Below are 21,549 nucleotides of genomic sequence, written 5' to 3' on the forward strand. Positions count from 1 at the left end.
GATACCAAGTAATATTCAGGGTGGTATCGACGATACTGATCCGATACCGATACTTTGTACAAAACGGATTTTATTTATTGTATCTCAAATTATAGCGTCATAATGATTACAGGACATCAGAATACCTTCTTCTTATCACTTAATAATGCAGAGTTCGTCATATAGAAATAAAAAAACTAAAGTTGTGTGCTATTTGAACACCTTGCCTGCCTGGAGGACTAAAGGACTCCGTGAGAGACTCTCACCCTAGCAGCACCTGTCCCTCTCCTCCTCTTCAGTTCGCCTCAACATACGCTCGTCATATTTTGTGATATGATTTACTCTGAGGTGTTTGACAAGGTTAGTGATGTTGCCACAACCCTACATGCCAACCCTGCCGATTTTTCCGGGAGAATCCCACCTTTCTCCAGATTTTCTACCCGGACAACAAAGTTGAAAAACCATATCGCAGAATTCATAGCGCGGCCCAGCCAATTCCAGTTTCCAACAATGACGGCAGCGACTTAGTTTTAATATCACTCTTATTTCTCTTTCTGGGTCGCAAAAAAACTTTTAACATATTTTCAGGTGAGAATGTAGCTGTGTAAACTTCAAATATCTGAGCCGACCGACACATCGTCTTCAAACCCCCGCGGTCTTTCACCACTCGGGTTAAACATGATGTACAAGTCACTTTGATAACTTAAAAATGTTATTGTTTGGCTTTTTCAGTGTTTTATTTGTTCGTGAGTAAATCGGTTTGGCTGAGATTAAAGTTATTAGATTAGATTAAATTAAATTAAACTTTATTATTCCCTCGGGAGGGTTCCTCCGGGGTTTTCACACAGCTGAATAAACGTCAAACAGAAAACTGATTAAACAGAAGAGTTTACGTCAGTGTCCGGTTATATTTTAGACAGCAAGGAGCAGACGGCAGAGTTTCACTCCACCGAGGGAGCTCGTGACGTACTACCCGGCTTTCTTTAGACCGCGAAGGCCGGTCCTCAGGTGGAAGCAGCCTCTGAATTTGGACACCCCCGCTGTTTCCGGGCCGGCCAATAATAACGGTGACATTTAACGTATTTTATCCGATAAATAAACCCTGTAAAATATATTTATCCGCCCAAACAGCCCTTTTGAATGTCTCCCTAATTCTGAGGTCTCAAGGTTGGCAAGTATGGCCACAACACCTCACTTTTTTTGCCACATTTATTGCAAACCACGGCTCAGCTGTTTGTGGAGGTAAAATACATCCGCACAATTACGCTCAGCCATTGTTGTGAGTGCACACGCCAAGGGGCTGCGAGACATTTATACAGCCGTATTTCGCACATGACTATGAAAACGGAAGAGGAAGTAGTTCCTTTGAATGTAGGCAATCCGAATGTTATAGTTTCTTTCCATTGTGTTCCTGTTAATGATAAACTACAAATTTACTCTAAATTACTAAAATATCGATATTTTAATGTGAGAATCGATTCTAGAACATAAATGATTGGTATCGGAGGAATCGATATTTCAGGATCGATCCGCACATCACTAATGTGCAGACATATTTTACTTCCACAAACGGTTGAGACGTAGTTTGCAATACATGTGGCAAGAAAGGGAGGTGTTGTGGCAACACTACTAACCTCATCAAGCACTTCAGAGTAAATCATATCACAGAACATGACGAGCTTATGTTGAGGTGAACTGAAGAGGAGGAGTGGACAGGGACAGGTGCTGCAAGGGCGAGACAGACATCTCTCACGGAGTCCTTTAGTGCTGCAGGCAGGCAATGTGTTCAAATAGCGCACAACTTCAGGTTTTTTTTTATTTCTATATGATAACTGTGCATTATTAAGCGATAAGAACAAGTAATCCGATGTCCTGTAATCATTATGACCCTATAATTTGAGATACAATTACTGAAATACGTTTTTGTACAAAGTATCGGTATCGGATCAGTATTGTCGATACCACCCTGAATTTTACTTGGGATCGGAAAGGAAATCAGTGGTATCGCACATCACTACCAAAAAGCACGTACAAACTCCAAAACGCATGTATAAATTCTAAAATACCTACAAACTCCAAAGCACGTACAGACTCTAAAACACGTACAAATTCCAAACCACGTACAGACTGTTTTCAGGGTATTTAAAAAAATTCAAAACAAAACAAAACCGTGCGTCACAATGGGTATTCTCTGAGTATGCGCAGAATTACGCACAGCTGTCATGTGATCCTGTGATCGAACAAAGGATCAAAGGCTCAAAAAGCGCTGACGTCAAATTCGCTGCCACGAAAGTCTATAAATAGCCCCTCTTCACCTTTGCAAACACAGTTTTACTTGGAACATTTTCAGAAACAGCGAGTTGTGTTTAGCAAACCAGAAACCTTTCAGAAAGGGACTGTTTTTAAACTTAAACAATTAAGCAAACATTTTTTCTTGTCGACACTTTGCATTAAGAGTTTATTTTTTTTTTTTTTTTTTTTTTTTAAATGACATCAGAAACAGCAGTATGCGACATTACGTGATGGCAGAGCTTCAGTTCATCCTTTGTCTTTTTTTTTTTTTTTTTTTTTTTTTTTTTTTAATAAATAGGACAGGGGGAATGAATGAGAGAGAGAGGGGGAGAGAAAGAAAGAAAACCCAAGGGGAGAAGAGACGGTGAGAAGGGGGGGGGAAGAGAGACAAAAAAAAAAAAAAAAAAAACAACTCCTGGGTCACCTGTATGGAGAAAAAAACAAACAAACAAACAAACAAACAAACAAACAAACAGAGGAGACAGCAAACAACAAAGAGCAACATAATAATAGAGAAAACAAAGCACCATCACAATAAACTAGCTAGTCATAGATATCAGTATTTACTAAGTAATAAACGATATTGTGCAGCACGCAAGATAGACAGCGCACAGTGTGCTTTGAGGCAGCAGCCAAGAAAGCTTTAGTCCGCGTCTGTGAATACCCATGTGTGCATACCTGTGTGGATCAGCATGCTTGCATTCCAAAGGTTTCTCCATGTAATGATCTGCTAGGGAGTGTGGGGGGGCCACAGCCCCGTCCTCCAGGGTGTGAAGCGGGTATGGAGGAGATCAAAACTCCAGACATCCAGAGGCCCCCAGAACACAAGAGACCATGGAAGACCAACAGAGGGGCAGCCGCGCCACTGTTCCAGTAAGAGCTGAGGAGAGTCCCAGATGAGGGCTCACTCAGCAGCCGCGGAGCAGAAGCCAGGGGGGGTTGCAGTGACGCGCCCGTGAGCTCCGCCGGCCCCCAGCTGCGCCTGAGTGACCGAGCCCTAGGCCGAGAGGCCGGGGGCACCCCACCTCCAAAGGGGCCCGAGCGAGCCCCAGGCCCCAGGCCCCGACAAGCGGCCGCCAAGGAGTGAGCCGGTGTGTACCCGGACGCCCACCCCCAGACACAAAGAACCACCAACACACCGACACCTGAGGGAGTCCGCCACCGGCAGGGGAAGTGGTGGTGGGTGGAGATAGGCCTCCAAACCTTGGAGGGCCTGAGGTGTCCCCAGAGAGGTGGCGTCTGATACCCAACCTGACATATAGACACAGACATACAGGCACACACAGACACAAACATCCATTCCCACCCTCATGCTCTCATATGCACTCACTCCACACTCAACCAACGTAGAGACAGACATAAAGAGACGCTGTACACACAATCACACTCCCCAAGCGTACTCTACAAACCGGGTCTAGGTACCCTTGCCCCTGGAGGGGGGAATTGCACCCAGACCCAGGTGGTGTTACCCTTTTCCCTGCGGTGGGGAGAGGCAGACCACCCCGACTCCGCAGCAGCAGGGAGGCCCCACACCCCAGACCGCAGTCGGACGGCCAACTCCTCCTACTAGCCCTCCCGCTCCAGCAGGCCGCAGAGAATGGGGGTGGGAGAAGACTCCAAACCTCCCTCCACCCGCTCATTGTAGTGTTGATGCATATGTGTTCTAAGGTGCAATTAAAACCCAGGAGGGCATGGAGCTACCTGCCAAGGAGCAGCAGGTAAGCGCATAGTCCCTCCTGCTAACCCTCAATGACTAAGTGTATTTAAAATTGAGAGGTGGGCAACGACGTCAGGGGTGAGGTATACACCCTGATGGTGATTTGGACTCCGTGATTGTGCCCACCCCCAAGATCCTATATGTATGTGTAATGAGAGTGTGAATAATGTGAATGTCTAAGTTGTGGGATAAAATTGAGGCAGAGGCAGCCAGAAGGGGACAGGGGGGGGGTAGCCTCCTCTGCACCCTGGTGACATACCCCCACTCCAAGGCCCTGCATGTGTGGGTGGTTGTGGAGGAGCGGGAAGAGGGAGGCAGCTGGAGATGGGGAGGGAAGGAAGGGAGGGGCAGGTAACCCCTCCCTGGGGCCAGCTCCCCCGCTGACCCCAGTAGGCACTCCCACCCTCCGCGACTCGCCAGGGAAGGGGGGCCCAGGCCCATCAGACCGGGGCCCAGTGCAGTAGCGCCCCCCGGCTCCACAGAGCCCTGGACAGTCCACCCAACCCCACCACAGAGAAAACTGCACCCACCCCACCAACCACACATCTTCCAGACTACATAAGACGGTAAACGCCCAGGCTGAGATCTTCCTCCACCTCTCCTGTATCTCCCCCTCCTGCAGAGAGTTCCTGAGAGAAGAAAGCTCCTGCCAGATGTGACCATCCCCCCCACCAGTTGAAGAGCCCCCCAGGCGGCTCGATGCACCGGCGGCACCCTGCTCCAGGGCCGGGCCCCCATGCACCCACCCGCCCACAACCCCGGCAACACACCAACCAGGACCCGAGCCCCCGAGGCCCGGCCCGGGCCCCCGCCCAGAGACGGAGCACCCCCAGAACCTCACGCCCATCCCGGACCCACCCAGGGGCAGCCAGGTTGCCAGGTCAGTAACCCACGTCCGTCAGCACAGACCCTCCCCTAGCCCCGCTGCACGCAGCCGCGAGGAAACAGTCACCTGAGAGCCAACAGAGCCCTCAACCGGACGTGACCGCTACCCCGGGTTGAGCCCCCCAAGGAAGATGCCTCCGGGGAACCCCCCGACGCCCTAAGCCTGTCCCTACCCCCTCACCAATCACAACAGTGAAGGCGGGACCAAACTATGACCCCCCACCCCCACTAGGTGATGGAGCTGATAAAAGGGGCCCAGAGCAATTGATCTGATGTGGTGGCAGAGGCTGTATCAAGACTAATGTAATCTAATAGATAATTTCTATATTGGTTAGAATTAAGATTATTTTTATTTTTCCAGTTCATGAGGACTGTTTTCTTGGCTATGCATAGGGCAGTGAAGATCATATGGGCTATATTCTTTTCTGAAGTGACATTATCTAAGCTGCCCAACAAACACACTAAGGGGGAGGTTGGAATGTTACATTTCAGACATTTTGATAAGTCTTCACATATCTCGCGCCAAAACTTTTGCACTGGTGGACAGAACCAAAGAGCGTGGATGTAATTGTCTGGTGTATTGCCTTGACAGTGTGAGCAGTTGTTGGAAGATGTAAAGCCCATCTTGAACATCCGATGACCTGTATAGTGCACTCTATGAAGTATTTTGTATTGTATTAATTGCAGACTGGGATTTTTAATTAATTTAAAAGTTTTTAAGCAAATCTGAGACCAGAAGTTTTGGTCTAGGTTGACTGATAAATCTGCTTCCCACTTTGCAGTAGGAAGGGATATTGATTCATCTAATTTAGAAAGTGTTCTGTATATTTTAGATAATAATTTGGGGGATTTAAGAGTAAGAAAATGTGCCGCACTTAGTGGTGTTTGTAATTCAACTTGACTGAGGTTAAATTTCTTTTTTACTATGGATTTAATTTGTTGATATTCTAAAAACCTTGTCTTGTTGATCCCATATTGTTCAACTAGTCTGTCAAATGGAATAAATTCTGTTCCCTCTAATATATGTTCTAAGTATTTAATTCCTTTACAACTCCATTCTGGGAAATTAATCATATTATTGTTTTGTAATATGTCAGGGTTATTCCAGATAGGTGTACGTTTGCATGGGATTAATGAAGACTCCGTTATTTTTAGAAACTCCCACCATGCTGTTAGAGAAAAGCTGATGTTGATACTTTTAAAGCATTCATGTCTTTTGATGTTTGAGCTAATAAATGGTAGGTCTGAAATCTCTAGATCCTTGCATAGTGCCTGTTCAACATCTAGCCAGGGCTCAACTAAGAAGGTATGTTTTAACCATTCTGAGATGAACTGAAGCCTGTTGGCTAAGAAGTATTGGTGAAAATTAGGCAGATCTAATCCTCCTCTATCCTTGGTTCTTTGTAGCGTTTTTAAGCTAATACGCGGGGGTTTATCTTTCCAAAGGAATTTGGAAATATATGAATCCAGAGATCTGAACCAATCTTGTGATGGTTTGTTAGGGATCATCAAAAATAAGTAATTTATTTTTGGCAAGATCATCATTTTTATAGTGGCGACCCTTCCCATGAGTGATATGGGTAAAGATTTCCATCTAGTCAGATCGCCTTCTACTTTCTTTAGAAGTGGGATGTGGTTTAATTTAGTTAAGTCTGAAAGCTTAGGAGAGATATTAATACCTAAATATTTAATATTTCCGGATTGCAGTGGGGCAGAGGAAGAATTATGGAAGGAGCAGTTAATGGGGAGAACTGTAGATTTTGGCCAGTTAATTGAATAATCTGAAACTCTTGAAAACCAGTTTATTAAAGTAATTACCTCAGAGAGGTTGGTTTGTGTGTTTTGCAGAAAAAGCAACACATCATCCGCATAGAGACTGATTTTATGTTCTATGTTCTTACATTTTATGCCCTTAATTGTTGTAGCCTGTCTAAATGCTGCTGCTAGAGGTTCGATAAAAATTGCAAAAAGTGAGGGGGAGAGTGGGCATCCCTGTCTGGTGCCCCTCAGGAGACAGAAGCTGGAGGATGTCTGGTCATTTGTTCTGATACGAGCCGTTGGGGAATTGTATAATATTCTTATCCAGTTTATGAAAGAGTTTCCAAAACCAAATTTGTGTAAAGTTGCGAATAAAAATTTCCAATTAACTCTGTCAAATGCTTTTTCTGCATCTAGAGATAATATTATGGCTTCGATGTTTTTATCGTATGAGTAGTCTATTAAATTAAGTAATCTACGAGTGTTTGTTGAGGAGTGCCGACCTTTTATGAAACCAGTTTGGTCAGGATGAATTAAGAGGGGGGTCATTTTCTCTAATCTCTTTGAGAGAGCTTTGCAGATTATTTTAAGGTCTACATTTAAAAGAGAAATTGGACGATAGCTTGAGGGAAATAAAGGGTCTTTGCCTGGTTTTAGCAGGAGACTAATGTTGGCAGAATTCATATTTGGTGGTAGTCTGCCCTTTTCCTCGATTTCCTGCAACATGCTGTGGAATACTGGTGCCAAAATTGTCCAGAATTCTTTGTAGAATTCTGCAGGGAAGCCGTCTGGACCTGGAGCCTTATTATTGGGCATACTTATCAGGGCTTCCTGGAGTTCACTTGGCGTCAGTGGCGAATCCAATTCCATTGCTTGACTGTCTAGTAATTTTGGAAGAGTTACGTTGTCAAGAAACAGATCAATTTCATTTTTAGATGGGTTTATTTGTGGTGAGTATAAAGTTTCATAGAAATCCCTAAAAATGTTGTTTATTCTTCCAGGATCATATATTGTGTTCCCCGATAAATCTTTAGCAGCACATATAGTTGTTTTTTCTTTATTTATTTTTAGCTGGTTAGCTAGAAATCGACCTGATTTGTTACTGTGTTCAAAATTCTGCAAGCGAAGTCTTTGTATAAGGAATTGTGTTTTTTTATTAATAGTTTCATTTAATTCTAGTTTTGTTTTGCATATTTTGTTCAATGTTTCCTGATCTTGGTGGGACGCGTAGGCTTCTTCTAGTGATTTGATGTTTTTTTCTAATTCCTGAATATTTTTGTTTTCTTCTTTCTTTTTGTGTGATGAGAAAGAAATTATTTTACCTCTCATCACAGCTTTCCCTGCTTCCCATAGAACAGAAGCAGATATTCCGGGAGTGTCATTAAAGTCTAAATATGAAGTCCATTCCTTTTTAAAGTATTTAATAAAGTCTTCATCTTTAAGTAGTGATATATTAAATCTCCAGTTTTTACTTGGCGTAGTATTATTCTTGTGCATTAGTGTTAAAGATACAGGAGCATGATCGCTGACAGCTATAGGATGAATCTCAGTGTCTGAAATGTCACACAGCAGTGAGCTGCTGACCAAAAAATAATCCAGACGAGAGTAAGAGTGATGAACATGCGAGAAAAAAGTATATTCCTTACTGGTGGGGTGAAGAGAGCGCCATGCATCGCAAAGACCAAAGTCGTTCATATACTGTTTGATTATATTTGTGGACTGCCAATTACGCTGAGTTCCTGTTGTGTTGAGCCTATCCATTTCTTCATTTAGTCCAAGGTTGAGGTCACCGCCAAGAATGAGTGTGCAATCAAGGTGTTCAGAGAGTGCACTAAAAAAACCGTGGAAGAATGAGGAAACCAGACTTTCAGAAAGGGACTATTTTTAAACTTAAACAATTAAGCAAACATTTTTTCTTGTCGACACTTTGCATTAAGAGTTTAAAGAAATGTCAAACGAAGCATTTAATAATTTACAGTCTGACGGAGAGATTCGAGAGGAATCACAAAGACTGTATGGGTTGATGGAGACAGAAATACCTGACCCTATGGAGCTTCAAATGAAAATTCAACAACTCCAGTTGGAGTTGAGCACCCTGAACAGCACAACAGAAAGTCTTACACTGCAAATATTTTGGCTGGAAGAAAAAGTCAAAAAGCAAAATTTCAAGATTGTTCATAACGAAGATCTCATAGATGAACTTTATGAACATCTTAAAATGAAAAGAGAAATAATTAATAATCTTAAGGATGAGCTGAGAAGGGAGGAGGAAGAAAAAATATTAGCTGCTGTTCACAACATCACTGGTGAACCTCTGCAGCTGGAGAATCTTCCTCCTGAACCCGAGGAGCTTTATTTTCCTGCCTTGGAACCATCTCCTGATGTGGTTCCAACACAGGAGAATCTTGCTCCTGAACCCGAGGAGCTTTTTTTTCCGGCCTTGGAACCATCTCCTGATGTGGTGCCGACTAGTGGTTCATGGCGTCATGGTGCTAAACGCCTACTTAAAATAGGTTTAGGTGTTGCTGCAGTAGGCCTTATTATAGCTGCAGGTTACTGGGGATTTTCAGTGCTTAACAGTGATTGCCTATTTAACTCTGTCTATGGCCTCCTTGAGCCATATTGCTACCTTGGTGATCGATTAGTCCCTTTTTAAAGACTAGTAATGATGGACTGCTTTTCAGCCACAGTCCAGAAAACCATACGTTGTTCATATCAGACAACATAAGCAACATTTAGCTAACTTGTGCTCTCATTTTTCTTTTCTTTTGCCTCTCACCCCCCAGCCAGTCGCGACAGATGGCTGCCCCTTCCTGAGCCTGGTTCTGTCAAAGGTTTCTTCCTGTTTAAAGGGAGTTTTTCCTTTCCACCGTGCCTAGTGCTTGCTCACAGGGGATCATTTGATTGTTGGGGTTTAATTTGTTAAAAAACATAACAAATTAGGTGAGGGGTTCACATAATAGAGAGCACAACAAAAACTACAAATTTAAAAAAAAATTGTTAGTTGCAAATCAAAATAAAGACAACAGTTTCTGAAAAACATCTCTTACGGCTCTGTTTATTTGCTTAAATGAACACTTGTATTTTTTTGTCATAGAAGAATATACATTGTCTTAAGTATTTAATAATTTTAAATTTAGCCCTGCGCTGCATGAGATAAACACAGACGGCTGTCGGCCTGGCGAGGGAAAGTTCCTCTTCAACCTCCAAACTGAACCCAGTTTGTTACTCGCATCATCGCAAAATTAGACACAGCAATTTCTTAGAGTCTGGTTTAAGTCCTGAAATGACATCTCATTACCTGTCACGGTTCTGGGTCAGTTTGACCCAGTATTTTGAGTTGTTATGTTTTGGTGTGTTTTTGCATTATGGATAGTTTTCTTATTCTCTTGTGGTGCTTTTTTTGGTTATCATGATGATGATGATGATGATGATGATTAATCTATGTTTTAGTTCTTGTTTAGGGATTAGTTCTTAGGTTTTGTGTTCTCATGTTTTTTGCTGGTTTAGTTCAGTGTCTAGTCTGTCTCTCTCTGTCCGTGTCTTAGTTTAGTGTGTATTGTTTCCTGTTTTATTTTGAAGGATTGTGTCTTATGTCAGTGTGTCCAGCTTCGATCCCCTGACTCGTTAGCCCCAATCTCTCCCAGCTGTGTCTCCCTCCTGTTTTCCATTCCCTGATTACTTCCCTGTGTATATTAGCCCTGTGTTTGCCCTTGCTCAGTGCTGCATCGTACCGTCGGATTATGCCTGTGTGTTTTATACTGTGTTCAGTATTTTCGTGTTCACTACCCTTGTTCAGTTCATGTTTTAATTTCTCCAGCAATAAAGCTGAGGTTTTGAGTTACAATTCTGTGTTTGAGTCCTGCATTTGGATCCTCATCTCCGCCTGCCCGCACACAGAGCCCTCTATTTAAAATCCAACTCTTACCTGAACTCTCCTGCCTTTCTGTCTCTCTCGCTGCTTTGTAACGCACCATCCCCCTTTTGACATTAGATAATGGTAAATCAAACCTGCACTGCAGAGAGGTTGGCATAACAGGAAGTCGAGATGATAACGATAGACCAGCCTTCAAACTAAGACGCGTGATGTATCAAAGTCTTTCTACTGAGTAAAGGACAGTTTGAGTTTCCTGCTGGCACCATGCACTGTCTTCACAAGTTTCTTCTTTGTTTTCTACCATGTCTACAAGGCATCAGTGTGAACATCAAATATATCTGATTTATCTTACGGCTGTAAACGGCACACTAACTTTATCATCTTCTTTTTTTTTAATTTACCAGAGTTTTCAACAGGAATTATTCATGGAACAAAAGCTCCGGACAACTCGATACCCTACATGGGATCAGTTCAGAATAACAAGGGTCAACATGTCTGTAGAGAATTCCTCATCACTGAAGACTTTGTGCTCACTGCTGCACACTGTGACCGGTTGTGAGTTAGATTTCCTGTTCATGAAGTTCATCCAAAAACAAACTTTTTCAAACTTGTGTTTATTGATCAGATCACTCGAAGTTATTGATAAGGCAGATGTTATTTCGAGGGAAAATAAAACACAATTAAGTGCAATAGCATCAAATAAAAATGACCTTTGACTTCTGACAGCCGTTGGTTACATGAAAATGTGTTTCTATTTTTTACTTCATGTTGTGTCTCCAGTTGTGTGTGAACGTTCGATTAGTTCACAGAGTACAAACAATTCAGCCTCCACGTGCTGAAATAAACCTAAAAGAAAATCAAGTGTTTCAGGTAGCGAACCTGTTGATGAGCCGACGGTGGTGGACGTGTCTGTCATTTAACCAAAGGTCTGTAAGAAACACTGGCCTGGTCTTCCTGCCAGTGTTTCCTGTGCAGGTGGATATGGAACAACCAAAGGATTCTGTCAGGTATGTTTTCTGTGATTTCAGTGGAAACTTGTGTTCTGTTGACAAATGTATAAAAAAAAAGAATATAATCTGACATATTAAAATCCTCACAGGGTGAGGTAATACCAGGATGCTCTGTAGAATCCTGACCACTTTGTCATGGGAACTGATCGGCTGCTGACCGCAAGGCACTGCAGCGGGTGATATAAACAGCCCAATTATTCCACCATTTATACTGGCCTTATCTGTATTTATACATGTAAATGGTAAACGGCAAATGTACTGGTTCTTATAGAGCTACTCTTTCTACTGTTCTTTACACAACTTGTGCATTCACCCATTCGCACAAGCACATTTTTCTAGGTGCTTTCTAAGTAACATTCACACACACTCTGTGTGAATGTCGGAGATGATCTGCTCTACCACCTGAGCTACAGCCACCCCATGTGTGTTGACAATAAACTGAAATCCTAATCCTAAAATGTGGATCGTGTTTTGGGTCTGCCACTTGAGGATACACAGAAATAAGCCATGCTGAACAGATTTCCACATCTTTTCATCTCATCACAAATGCCTCCAAGATACCTGAAAAGCTTCTGTTTCATTTTATATGGAGAAATAAAAGCTAATATTTACAAACAGTATTTTGTTTAATGTTAAAAGAATCTGGTGGTTTGGAAGTTTAAAGTTTGAGACATTAAAGTTACACGGTTAACTACTGTAAGGAACAAAAAGACACTGTTAGAAACTCTTTCTTCAAACATATCCTTCATTTGATACATTAAATGATGCATGAATTCTACTAATTCTATTCTACTACATCAGTCATGCGTGATAAGCACTGTTGATGATTCACCAGCAGGATCGTTTTACTCTGAAATCATTTTGAAATCAGGACGGTGTGTGGCCACAAAATAAATGATTCATATCAAATGTGTTAAACCTAAAGTAAGAAGCTCATTTTGGAAATGTGAGGGGGGGGGGGAGTGGAGACGTTTGACTTCAGATGTTTGGTGTAAAAACAAAGCTCTCAGGAGACTCCTCGAATACTGTAACTCTGTGAGTACAGTAATGGAGTATTTTTACTTTGTTACATCATTGATTAACATCATTCAGCCTTTTAATATCATTTATTTAAAAAGACGTTTGTCTGTCTGTGTGCGTGATGCTCTGCGAAGCGTCCTGCATTAGAAACAATGGAAAACTATCCACATCTCTCATTTTCAGCGACTCGTTTGATTTCTGATGCAGTACGCTCATTTGGCCACACAGCGGCGCTGCTGACTTGTTAAATAGCTCAGCAGAAACATTTCAAATTATTTCATTCAGCATTCGTTTCGTGTCTCACTATGAAAAGGCCTCATGCGTGACCTCATCAGAAGCTCAAATGCCATTACAGCAGCCATAAGTGACGCCCATGTCAGGAGCGACAAGTTTCTGGTCACCTTCTGGTGTGCTGTATACAAAAGCCAGCCGGCCCTCATAGATCCAGTTAAAATTTTTATTTTATCTTAAAAGCTGGAGCTGCTTTTATTTGAACTCATTTATCACAAAAGAGAAAACACATTAATAGAGGAAAGGGGAGGACGAGTCACAGATATCCTCGGTCCTGCTATGTTTTCTGAAGCGTCTCATTCTGTGGCTTGGAGCCACTGCTGGATGAAACACGAGTCGACTTTTCAGGAATGGAAGAGAACCTGCTTTAATTTTGCAGCTGTAACTTGGAGTGTTTTACAACAATTTGCAAGCAGCTCCACAGCGACAGTCGGGCTCCCTGGCTGCATAAAAGTCACTTTTTTTTTTGCCTTTTTTAGGTTGTAATTTGTACTCACACTGCTGCTTGGCTAAAGTAGCAGCTAACAGAAAAGACACACACACACACATTTTGTTGCTGTTTCTCCCTCTCATGTTAACTTTGGGCAGAAAAAAACAGGCTATGTGGTCAATCAAATTTAACTTTCAGTTGATCTCCAGTGATTAACAAGGCAAAAAAAACTTTAGATAAAATGATCATAATGCAACATTTTGTTTTATTATGCTGTTAGTGGTTTATCTTTCAGTGCACCGTTTCCTAGCTGCACTTCCTGCCGGGCTGTAGAAGGTTTGCTATAGAAACTAATAGTGTCAGTTGAATTATGATTATGGTACAAAAATTCCCTTGTCAGAGGAAACTTTCAATAAATCTGACTTTTGTCCAACAAATTACTATTTTTCATCCATCTCACCCTATCTCTAGCATCCTCCCACATCACACCAACCCTCTGTCCTCCTTCATTCACAAACCTCCTCTGAGGTTGTCTTCTTTTACTCCTGCCTGGCAGCTCCATCTTCAACATCCTTTGACAATCCTTCCTCTGCACATGTACAAACAAGCTCAACTTTGCCTCTCTAACTTTGTCTCCAAACCGCTCAACCTGAGCTGTCAATTTACTTGCAACCTCCAGCTCCTACAGTGATGGTGATAACTTTAGTTTGATCTTTTCTTACAGGTACCAGAATAATAACATGATTTTCCATTGCAGATGTAACCATGATCATTCCATACACATTGCAGTTTGTTGCTTATTCTAGAGTTGTGCTCAAGGTAATTAAAGGTTAAAAGCTACAGCCAGCGCGAGTCTGGCTGATCTATGGAGGGCAAAGGCTTTGAGCTTGGAAGGCCGCACGCGCTTACACAGCACTTATAAGATGTTATTCTTGGTGATTTTGTGCTTAGTCATGTTTTAATATGTTTTAAGTAGAAGTAGCTGATCCAGCAATATTCATTTAATATTATATACTTGATTTAGAGCAATACACACTGATGGTCTTAACAAATGAAAGAGTCCTTGTAGCTGCCATGTTGTGTCTTAGCAGGGTACAGACGGTTCCAGGAGCAGTCAGCGTCTGCCCTCGGGAAGGAGACAATGTTTTTATTTATTTATTTATTTTTAGATATATCCACAGATATATCCACAGATATATCCACAGTTCCTCCGCACACACGCGTTAGTTCCACAGCAAAATACACACAGGGGATTCTTTTGAAACTGCCACGGTTCAACGTTCCAGCGGTGAGCTGCTCAGTGCCACTGCCTTAAATAGCAGCTGGGGAAATCAGCCAGATCAGCAGCAGGTGGACACAATCACACAGGTGCGTGGGCCAAGAGCGAGAGCCCGTAACGAGCTCCACCCAGGCAGAGAGGAGGAGGAGAGACAAAGAAAACAAAAACTAACAACAACAAAACCAGGGGTCCGTTCTTCGTACCTCGCTCACTACATCCAAGATCAAATGACACATCCAAGATCAAATCATCGCGCTAACTTTGAGCTCGCTATTCTGGTTCTCCGAACACACCTGTTGTTGACGATTAGTATAGCTGGATGAAGTAATGTGAGATCACTGGGTGGCTTAACAGGGGCTACGCATCGATAGTAGAAACATTGATCGGCAACCCTCTGATTGGTCGGCGAAAATGTCGAAGGAGCGCGCTTGGTATTTCTCGGCAGCAGAGCAAGAACTCTTGATTGAGGGATTTCAGGAGTTTCAGAGTTTAATTAAAACTCAAGGGAACACTGCAAAGGCTGCAAAAGCAAGGAGGGCTTGCAGAAAGTTGCTGACAAATTAAACTTGTAAGTAATTTAATAATAATAATGATAATGGAGTGGATTGATATAGCGCTTTTCAAGGCACCCAAAGCGCTTTACAATGCTACTATTCATTCACTCTCACATTCACACACTGGTGGAAGCAGCTACGGTTGTAGCCACAGCTGCCCTGGGGCAGACTGACTGAAGCCAGGCTACCATATCGCGTCATCGGCCCCTCTGGCCAACACCAGTAGGCGGTAGGGTAAATTTATTATATTATATTACATTATATCCTCTTTCACATTAGAGCCACGACAGGACCCACTAGAACATGGGAACAAATAAAAGTGAAATATAAGAATATTCTACAGAATGGTAATATTTATCACTTATATTGCTTTTAGTCTCTTGGAAAGAGACCCTGAAATAATCTGTTTGTTTGTTTATAACAGCAACCAAGAAAAGGGCAGAGCAAAAAAAGACAGGTGGTGGTCCTGCACCCCCTCGTCAACAAGTTGGTTAGGTAAATAATACCCTCACGGGAAAACCGATATCTCTCTATGAGCACACTGTCGCGCTGAGCTAAAGGATCCTGTCTATCCCGCAATATACGCTGAATTCTGAGGACTCTCCTTATCAATCTTGCACCTTCCGCAATGGGTTGCTCGCGTATACGGACAGGACATGGCTGCAACAGGCTTCCCAAATCCACCTTCACTTTTATAGCCGTGGTCTCCCATCTTGATTACACAAAGTAATTTGCAATTACTACTCTGAAATATGAATTACATCTGAAATAATCAAATACATGTAATAGAATAATTAATAGTACATTTCCCTTTTTTTAGGAAATGACCTGTATGTATCTGTATGGAATCAATAAAAAGGATCAAGTGCTGCATTATCTTTAGTTACATTGATGTTATTTATTTATGGAAAAACAGTGGTCAAATATCGCTGTTGCTTTCGTATACATGAAGCGGACATGTCTGAGTGGCCGCGATCTAATCTTGTTTACATAAAGTAAACCTGCTCCCGAGCAGGTTTACGCTTACGGATCTGTTGCTATGACAGCAAGTCCCGGATGAGCTTCGGAGAACCGAACGATCCAAGATCACGCGAAATCGTCAACAATCTAATCCAGCTAACTTACTTAGCGAGGTACGAAGAACGGGCCCCTGTAGCCAGCGTGGGCCAACCAGAGAGACACGGGGACCGTGACAAGATCTTTCAGATAAGATGTGCCTACAATAAAAAACCCGTCAGCCTCCCCCACCAACAAATTGGCTGGAGAGGTGGTCAGAGACAAAGGAATGTCTTTGATCCTATAGTTTCAACTAAGATTTACAAATTTAAGTAGCACAATGACAACATTTAACAATTTGACTCCAACACAGTCTAAAAGAGCTTCATCTGCATCTGACAACAATATCAATATAACTCTTTGGAATTCTGTTTATGATCATCTGGAACTGAGAACATTTCGATACACAGACCATAATGTTCTAGACTTAGAAAAGGATATAGACCCAGAAAATAATTTCTTCTACAACATCAGCAATAACTGCTGCTGCTTCACCGATGAACAGTTTAATTATAAAAAGTGTAAGGAAGCAAATAAAGGTCCCTATATATATATGAATAACAGAAATCCTTAAATATATATAATTTTGAGGACCCTGATTTTAAAAATTCAATGCGAAGATAAGTTTAGCCGCTTTTGGAAGAGGCGAACGTTTCAGTCCGATTGAGTGTTACAGACACCCGTGCACCCACGCGTCCTCGGATGAGCTGAATACTGATTCACGGAGCCGGGCCACGCAGTGACCACGGCGTGGCACATGACTTTAAATCAGAAGGCATGTGGATGTAAACGTCGTTACATGAAGAGCGTTTTAGGCACAACAGTTTCAGCTTTCAGGAGGATTATCGGCACCCGCTGCCACTTTGTGCTTAATGGACAAAAGGAGGGAACGATCAGGGTGGGGGGCTGGTGGCAGGCAGTGGAGGTATGTGGTCAGGTCAGCTGGGATCCTGTTGGAGGATTTATTAATACATTTTCAGGTCTTGCATCTTTTGATTCTGTCCACATTTTTTGGCAGTTCTTGGGATTCGTGCTGGGGTGGTTTGCTTCCCGCTCACTTGAAAGATCAAAGTCACACAGGAACTCGGAGCACTGAGGTGCAGCGCTCTGTCTGCGTCCATTTATTATTCGGTAAACGCCTTCCACCCACGCTTCAAGAAACATCTCCAGAGATGACAGAAGAGCGGGAACTGTCTGCAATCAGTCCTCAGTCCCAGATGTTCAGTTAGGCCACAGCCTGAGCGGCCTCGGGTACGAGGGAGGAGAAGAAGGTTTTGAAGAAAACCCAGGCCGTCCAGCTGCTGGTTCATCCTGCTGTCTGTCGGCGTGCTCACCTGCCTGAGGAGACACACACACACGTCACACATCAGCCTGCAGCACTTAATTCACCCACTACAGCAAACATCAGGGCCTGTGTGCAGGTTAGAGACTCGACCTGACCCTGGTCTCTCTGCTAGCTCATTTCAAAAACATTCAGTCTTTTCTCAGTGTGCAGCATTTAGCTGGAGTTTCATCAAATGTAGGGAAAAGTGGACAAGAGAGAAAAATGATGAGTTTCTTACTGGATTCAGGTTTGGGTTCCTGTTCTGGTTCTGCTGGTTCTCGGGGGGCTGCAGCTGGTTGGGTTCTGGGACCTGCACTCTCCTTCTGAAGGGAAACCAGCCGACGGTGTGTCTGGAAAACAAGGCAGGAAATTCAGGGGTTACAAGGAAAAGCTAACTATCTATAATCCTGAAAGAAGCTCCAAAGGTTTGTAACGTCACATCGTGGTTGGATCTTCCTGCACCGTGATGCCCACATAGAGCAGCCAGTATAATGTATATAGTTACATTTTAATCTACACTCATCAATTTGTTTGCTAGAACAAATCACATCCAGCTTAAACAAACCTGGATCTGATTTTATTCTGTTTACAAAGTAGCTGTACAAGCTGTACAAACTCAGCATCAAACGGTCCATTTCAAAGAAACTGGGACGTACCATTTTGTCTGTAAAGACTTTGTGTTCGCACTCTGATGATGACGACAAGCTCCTCTATTCGTGCCTGCAACGCTCCAAGGCTGCCATCAGTTTGATCACTTTCTAAGTGAGAGGAATATTAATCAGAACACAGGATGAGTAACAGTCACCAAACTACAGTGGACTCTGTAATCACTGACTTGATGACATTCATTATAAGACATCTGGAGCCTGCATGTGCTGCATTATCATTAGATAACAAGTATGTTGGTGTTCAGGTTTATAAAACCAACTAGTACGACATCATTTCAACCCAGGTTCTATCCAATTTGATGAAACGCAACAACTCTGCCATAAATTCTGCTTTTACAAGGCTTATTTTTCATTGTTTGTTGACACTGTCGTAATTCTACCTTAAGTTCTTTAATGAGGCCATGGTGGGTCCTGTTGTTATACACGAGTGCATTATATTGAGACTCACCTTCAGCCCATTTCTACACATCGGCCACCCATTGCTGCAGTGTGTCGTCTTCTACACCCAGCTCATTTCTGGTCGCATTCAGGCTCTCCACTTGTTCTCTAAGGATCCTTATGATCTAAGAATACATTAATAAATGTCATTCATATTGACATTAAAAGAGTACGGGTGTTTTTCCCCCATTACCCCACACATTAAAATGGTTTTTGAAAAGAAATCACCTTTAGATATCTCTGGCTCAAAGTGCAGCCCAGTTGTTCCACTTTCCTTTTGTTCCAGCCCAAAGCCAGGAGGGTCAGCATGTCTGTTCGCCCTGCATTTCAGTTAGTATACAAATAAGAATGAATGAGCAGGAGACTGAGTGGAATCTCACACACAGACACATACCTAATTTAGACATGTACTTCGTTGTGATGGCCGCCCTAGACAGGAAACTGTTTACTTGTTCCACCTCTTCTCCAACTGTTGAACCGGCCCCATCCTCAAACGCACCTCCCCATTTGATCTATAGAAAGGAGGTCACAATACATGACTGCTGAATTCATTCAACCTTATAACAAAATGTCTCAAACTAATCCAAAATTACAAGCTGCAGTATACCTCGCATTTCCAAGTGTGAGCCTTTGCATGCATGACGGAGAGAAAAGGACGCATTGACAAGAGGTTCCTCAGCTCAGGGCACTGCTGAGCCACCTTGGTTAAATAGGGGAAATATTTACAGGCCACATCGGAGCAAAGGAACGTAATATGTCCTGGGAAGCTAGCTGCCAACTTCCTCTGGAGAAAAAGAGGGTAAGCAAAGATCTCCCCTCGAAACATGTTCAATGCAGCTAAGAGGACTCCGTGGTGACAAACAGCTATTTCCACGCCCTCTTCATCCAACTTCCCAGTGGACTTTTTGGACGACTCCTTTGCTGCAGTCCAAGATGAAGATCCGCACAACCCTTTCCCTGGGACCTATACACCCAAAGATTTTACCATAAAAGACTCGGCATGATTAAGCCCTATCAGGGACAAACTTTTTAAAACAAATGCATAACAATTAGCTGAATTAGCCTTAAGTTACACGAGACCTCATATCTCCCCAGGACAGCACTGACAACACAAAATAAAAATCATGTTGTTGTTTTTTTTTTTTAAATACACATGGTGACAAAATTAAGTACACATTAAGATAAAGTAAACAGTATTACGACAACACTAAGAGAAAAATAAAATAAATATCCACCCATCCATATATGTATACACACACACACACACACACACACACACACACACACACACACACACACGTATGTGTATATGGTTATGGCATTAACGTCATTTTAACAAGATTAACGCTAACAGCACTAATATACATGTGTATCTTACATGATTTGTGTGTCTCTGGATGTATTTCACAAACTCAGAATCTTCCTCATCTTTTTCAATGAAGACACCTTCAAAGTTCCCCTGCTCTGAAGTGCTGAACGAACACAGTGACAGTTGTTTGAAAAGAAACATTAAAATACATTTTTCTACAAATCCATATTTGACTTATGTACACAATGCATAACGTACCTTGCATTAGACTGAAAGCGATAAAGCTTGCGGTTTCCATCAACTGAGACGGCAAGCATGTCTGGAGTGCAGGCAGGGCAGCTAAAGCATGGCTCCTTGCACATCCTGTCCACCTCAAACTTTACAGCACTCCACTCCAAGAAACTTTTACTGAAGGCATCAGCTGATATTCGGCCAGTCTTTTACATAGAGGACATACAACAGAATATTCAAGGACAGTCATCATAAACATTGATTTACACAATTTCCTTAAACTTGGCAAATTTAGAAACTCACCCTTCCAAAATGGCTGTTCGTTCATCCAGCACTTTGACAAATGCCTTAAGTGACATCCCTGGTGCAGCCTTCTTAATGTCATAGAAAGACTGAAAGACATCCATTGAAAACAGGGTGCAGAAATTTAAGGTGCCAGGCCAATATCCACTACCCAGGATGTCCTTAACTGAGGGGGACCACATTAGGCCACAGCTGGTGCAGCTCACCACTGGCAGTGCAAGGTTATAACGGCCTTTAGAAAGGATCAGGATAAATTCAGTCATGGCTCAAAGCATTCATTTTTTTCATGTTGTTTTCAAATCGGTCTGGTAAATCCAAATGACCTTTGACAGGTGCCCACATATACTGCGGGCCGAGGGTAATTCAAACCAAGATAGCAATGCACAATTTGCAATAAAACCTCCAAACTAGGGCTGCCACAAACGATTATTTTGATAGTCGACTAGTCACCGATTATTTTTGCGATTAGTCGACTAATCAGATCATCATCCATTGGACGTAAAGCGTACAGCTTATTGCACCAGCAGCGTCTGCTCTTATATAACTATCATTAGCTTACAGCTTTAAGTGTTTAAGGTACGTGCTAACTAAAAATAAAGACAAGATGATAGTTTATTAAATTTTAATGAAATTAGCAGATTGTCTCGGTGGAGTTTAATAAACTCCTTGCTATCTAAAATATAACAGGACACCGGAGTAAATTCTCGAGCATCTCACATAGGGCTGGGTATCGTCACTGATTTCTAGAATCGATTCAATTCCGATTCACAAGGTCCCGAATCGATTCGATCCACGATTCGATTTAATTCGATTCTATTTAAATCTGGGAAATTTTGACAGTCAGAAATATTATAATTCAGATCAGTACATTTACATATTTTTGTATCAATAAAAAGGAAGCTGACACACGCAAGACTTTATCACAGGTGTGAGCGTCACAGCAGAGGCCTTTGTGTCAAAGTAGCTGAAGATAAAACAGAAAAACATGAAGGTGATTTTCCTGGCCTGGGATTTTATAAAAATATTCTGCAGTACATCAAAAACGAAAGAAAACCATTAATCAATATATGAACATTACCTCTGAAGTTACAGCGGTTTTATTAGAGACACGGTTAAGCGTTTTGCATT

General features: G+C 42.4%; 2 protein-coding genes across 2 annotated transcripts in view; one reads left to right on the forward strand and one right to left on the reverse strand.

The window, feature by feature from the left end:
* The first annotated feature begins 8,654 nt into the window (after window positions 1–8,654).
* The window catches only part of LOC146627715 (uncharacterized), a 51,054-nt gene continuing 38,159 nt past the window's right edge, over window positions 8,655–21,549 (forward strand). Inside the window, exons 1-2 of the mRNA XM_085358945.1 lie at window positions 8,655–9,105; window positions 13,187–13,193. Of these exons, the coding sequence (XP_085215071.1) occupies window positions 8,655–9,105; window positions 13,187–13,193 (458 nt within the window). The remainder of the gene's footprint in view (window positions 9,106–13,186; window positions 13,194–21,549) is intronic.
* Window positions 18,602–20,249, reverse strand: LOC146627716 (uncharacterized). The gene is made up of 6 exons (XM_085359115.1): window positions 20,146–20,249; window positions 19,957–20,050; window positions 19,186–19,542; window positions 18,973–19,090; window positions 18,807–18,898; window positions 18,602–18,703 (listed from the first exon to the last, which is right to left on the reverse strand). The coding sequence occupies exons 1-6, from the start codon at window positions 20,247–20,249 to the stop codon at window positions 18,602–18,604; spliced, it is 867 nt and encodes a 288-aa protein (XP_085215241.1).

The sequence above is a fragment of the Diplotaxodon limnothrissa genome, linkage group LG7 (genome assembly GCF_057381915.1).
Source record: "Diplotaxodon limnothrissa isolate DT_005_m linkage group LG7, D_limnothrissa_male_GT1.1, whole genome shotgun sequence".
Classification (NCBI taxonomy): Eukaryota; Metazoa; Chordata; class Actinopteri; order Cichliformes; family Cichlidae; genus Diplotaxodon; species Diplotaxodon limnothrissa.

Excerpts from the sequence above, each read along its gene's own strand:
- LOC146627716 (XM_085359115.1), bottom strand. The coding sequence starts at position 20,249 with ATGTGCAAGGAGCCATGCTTTAGCTGCCCTGCCTGCACTCCAGACATG. Across the intron at positions 18,899-18,972 it reads GAAGTACATGTCTAAATTAG|GGCGAACAGACATGCTGACC; the intron begins GTATGTGTCTGT and ends ACTGAAATGCAG. Across the intron at positions 18,704-18,806 it reads TGAGCCAGAGATATCTAAAG|ATCATAAGGATCCTTAGAGA; the intron begins GTGATTTCTTTT and ends ATGTATTCTTAG.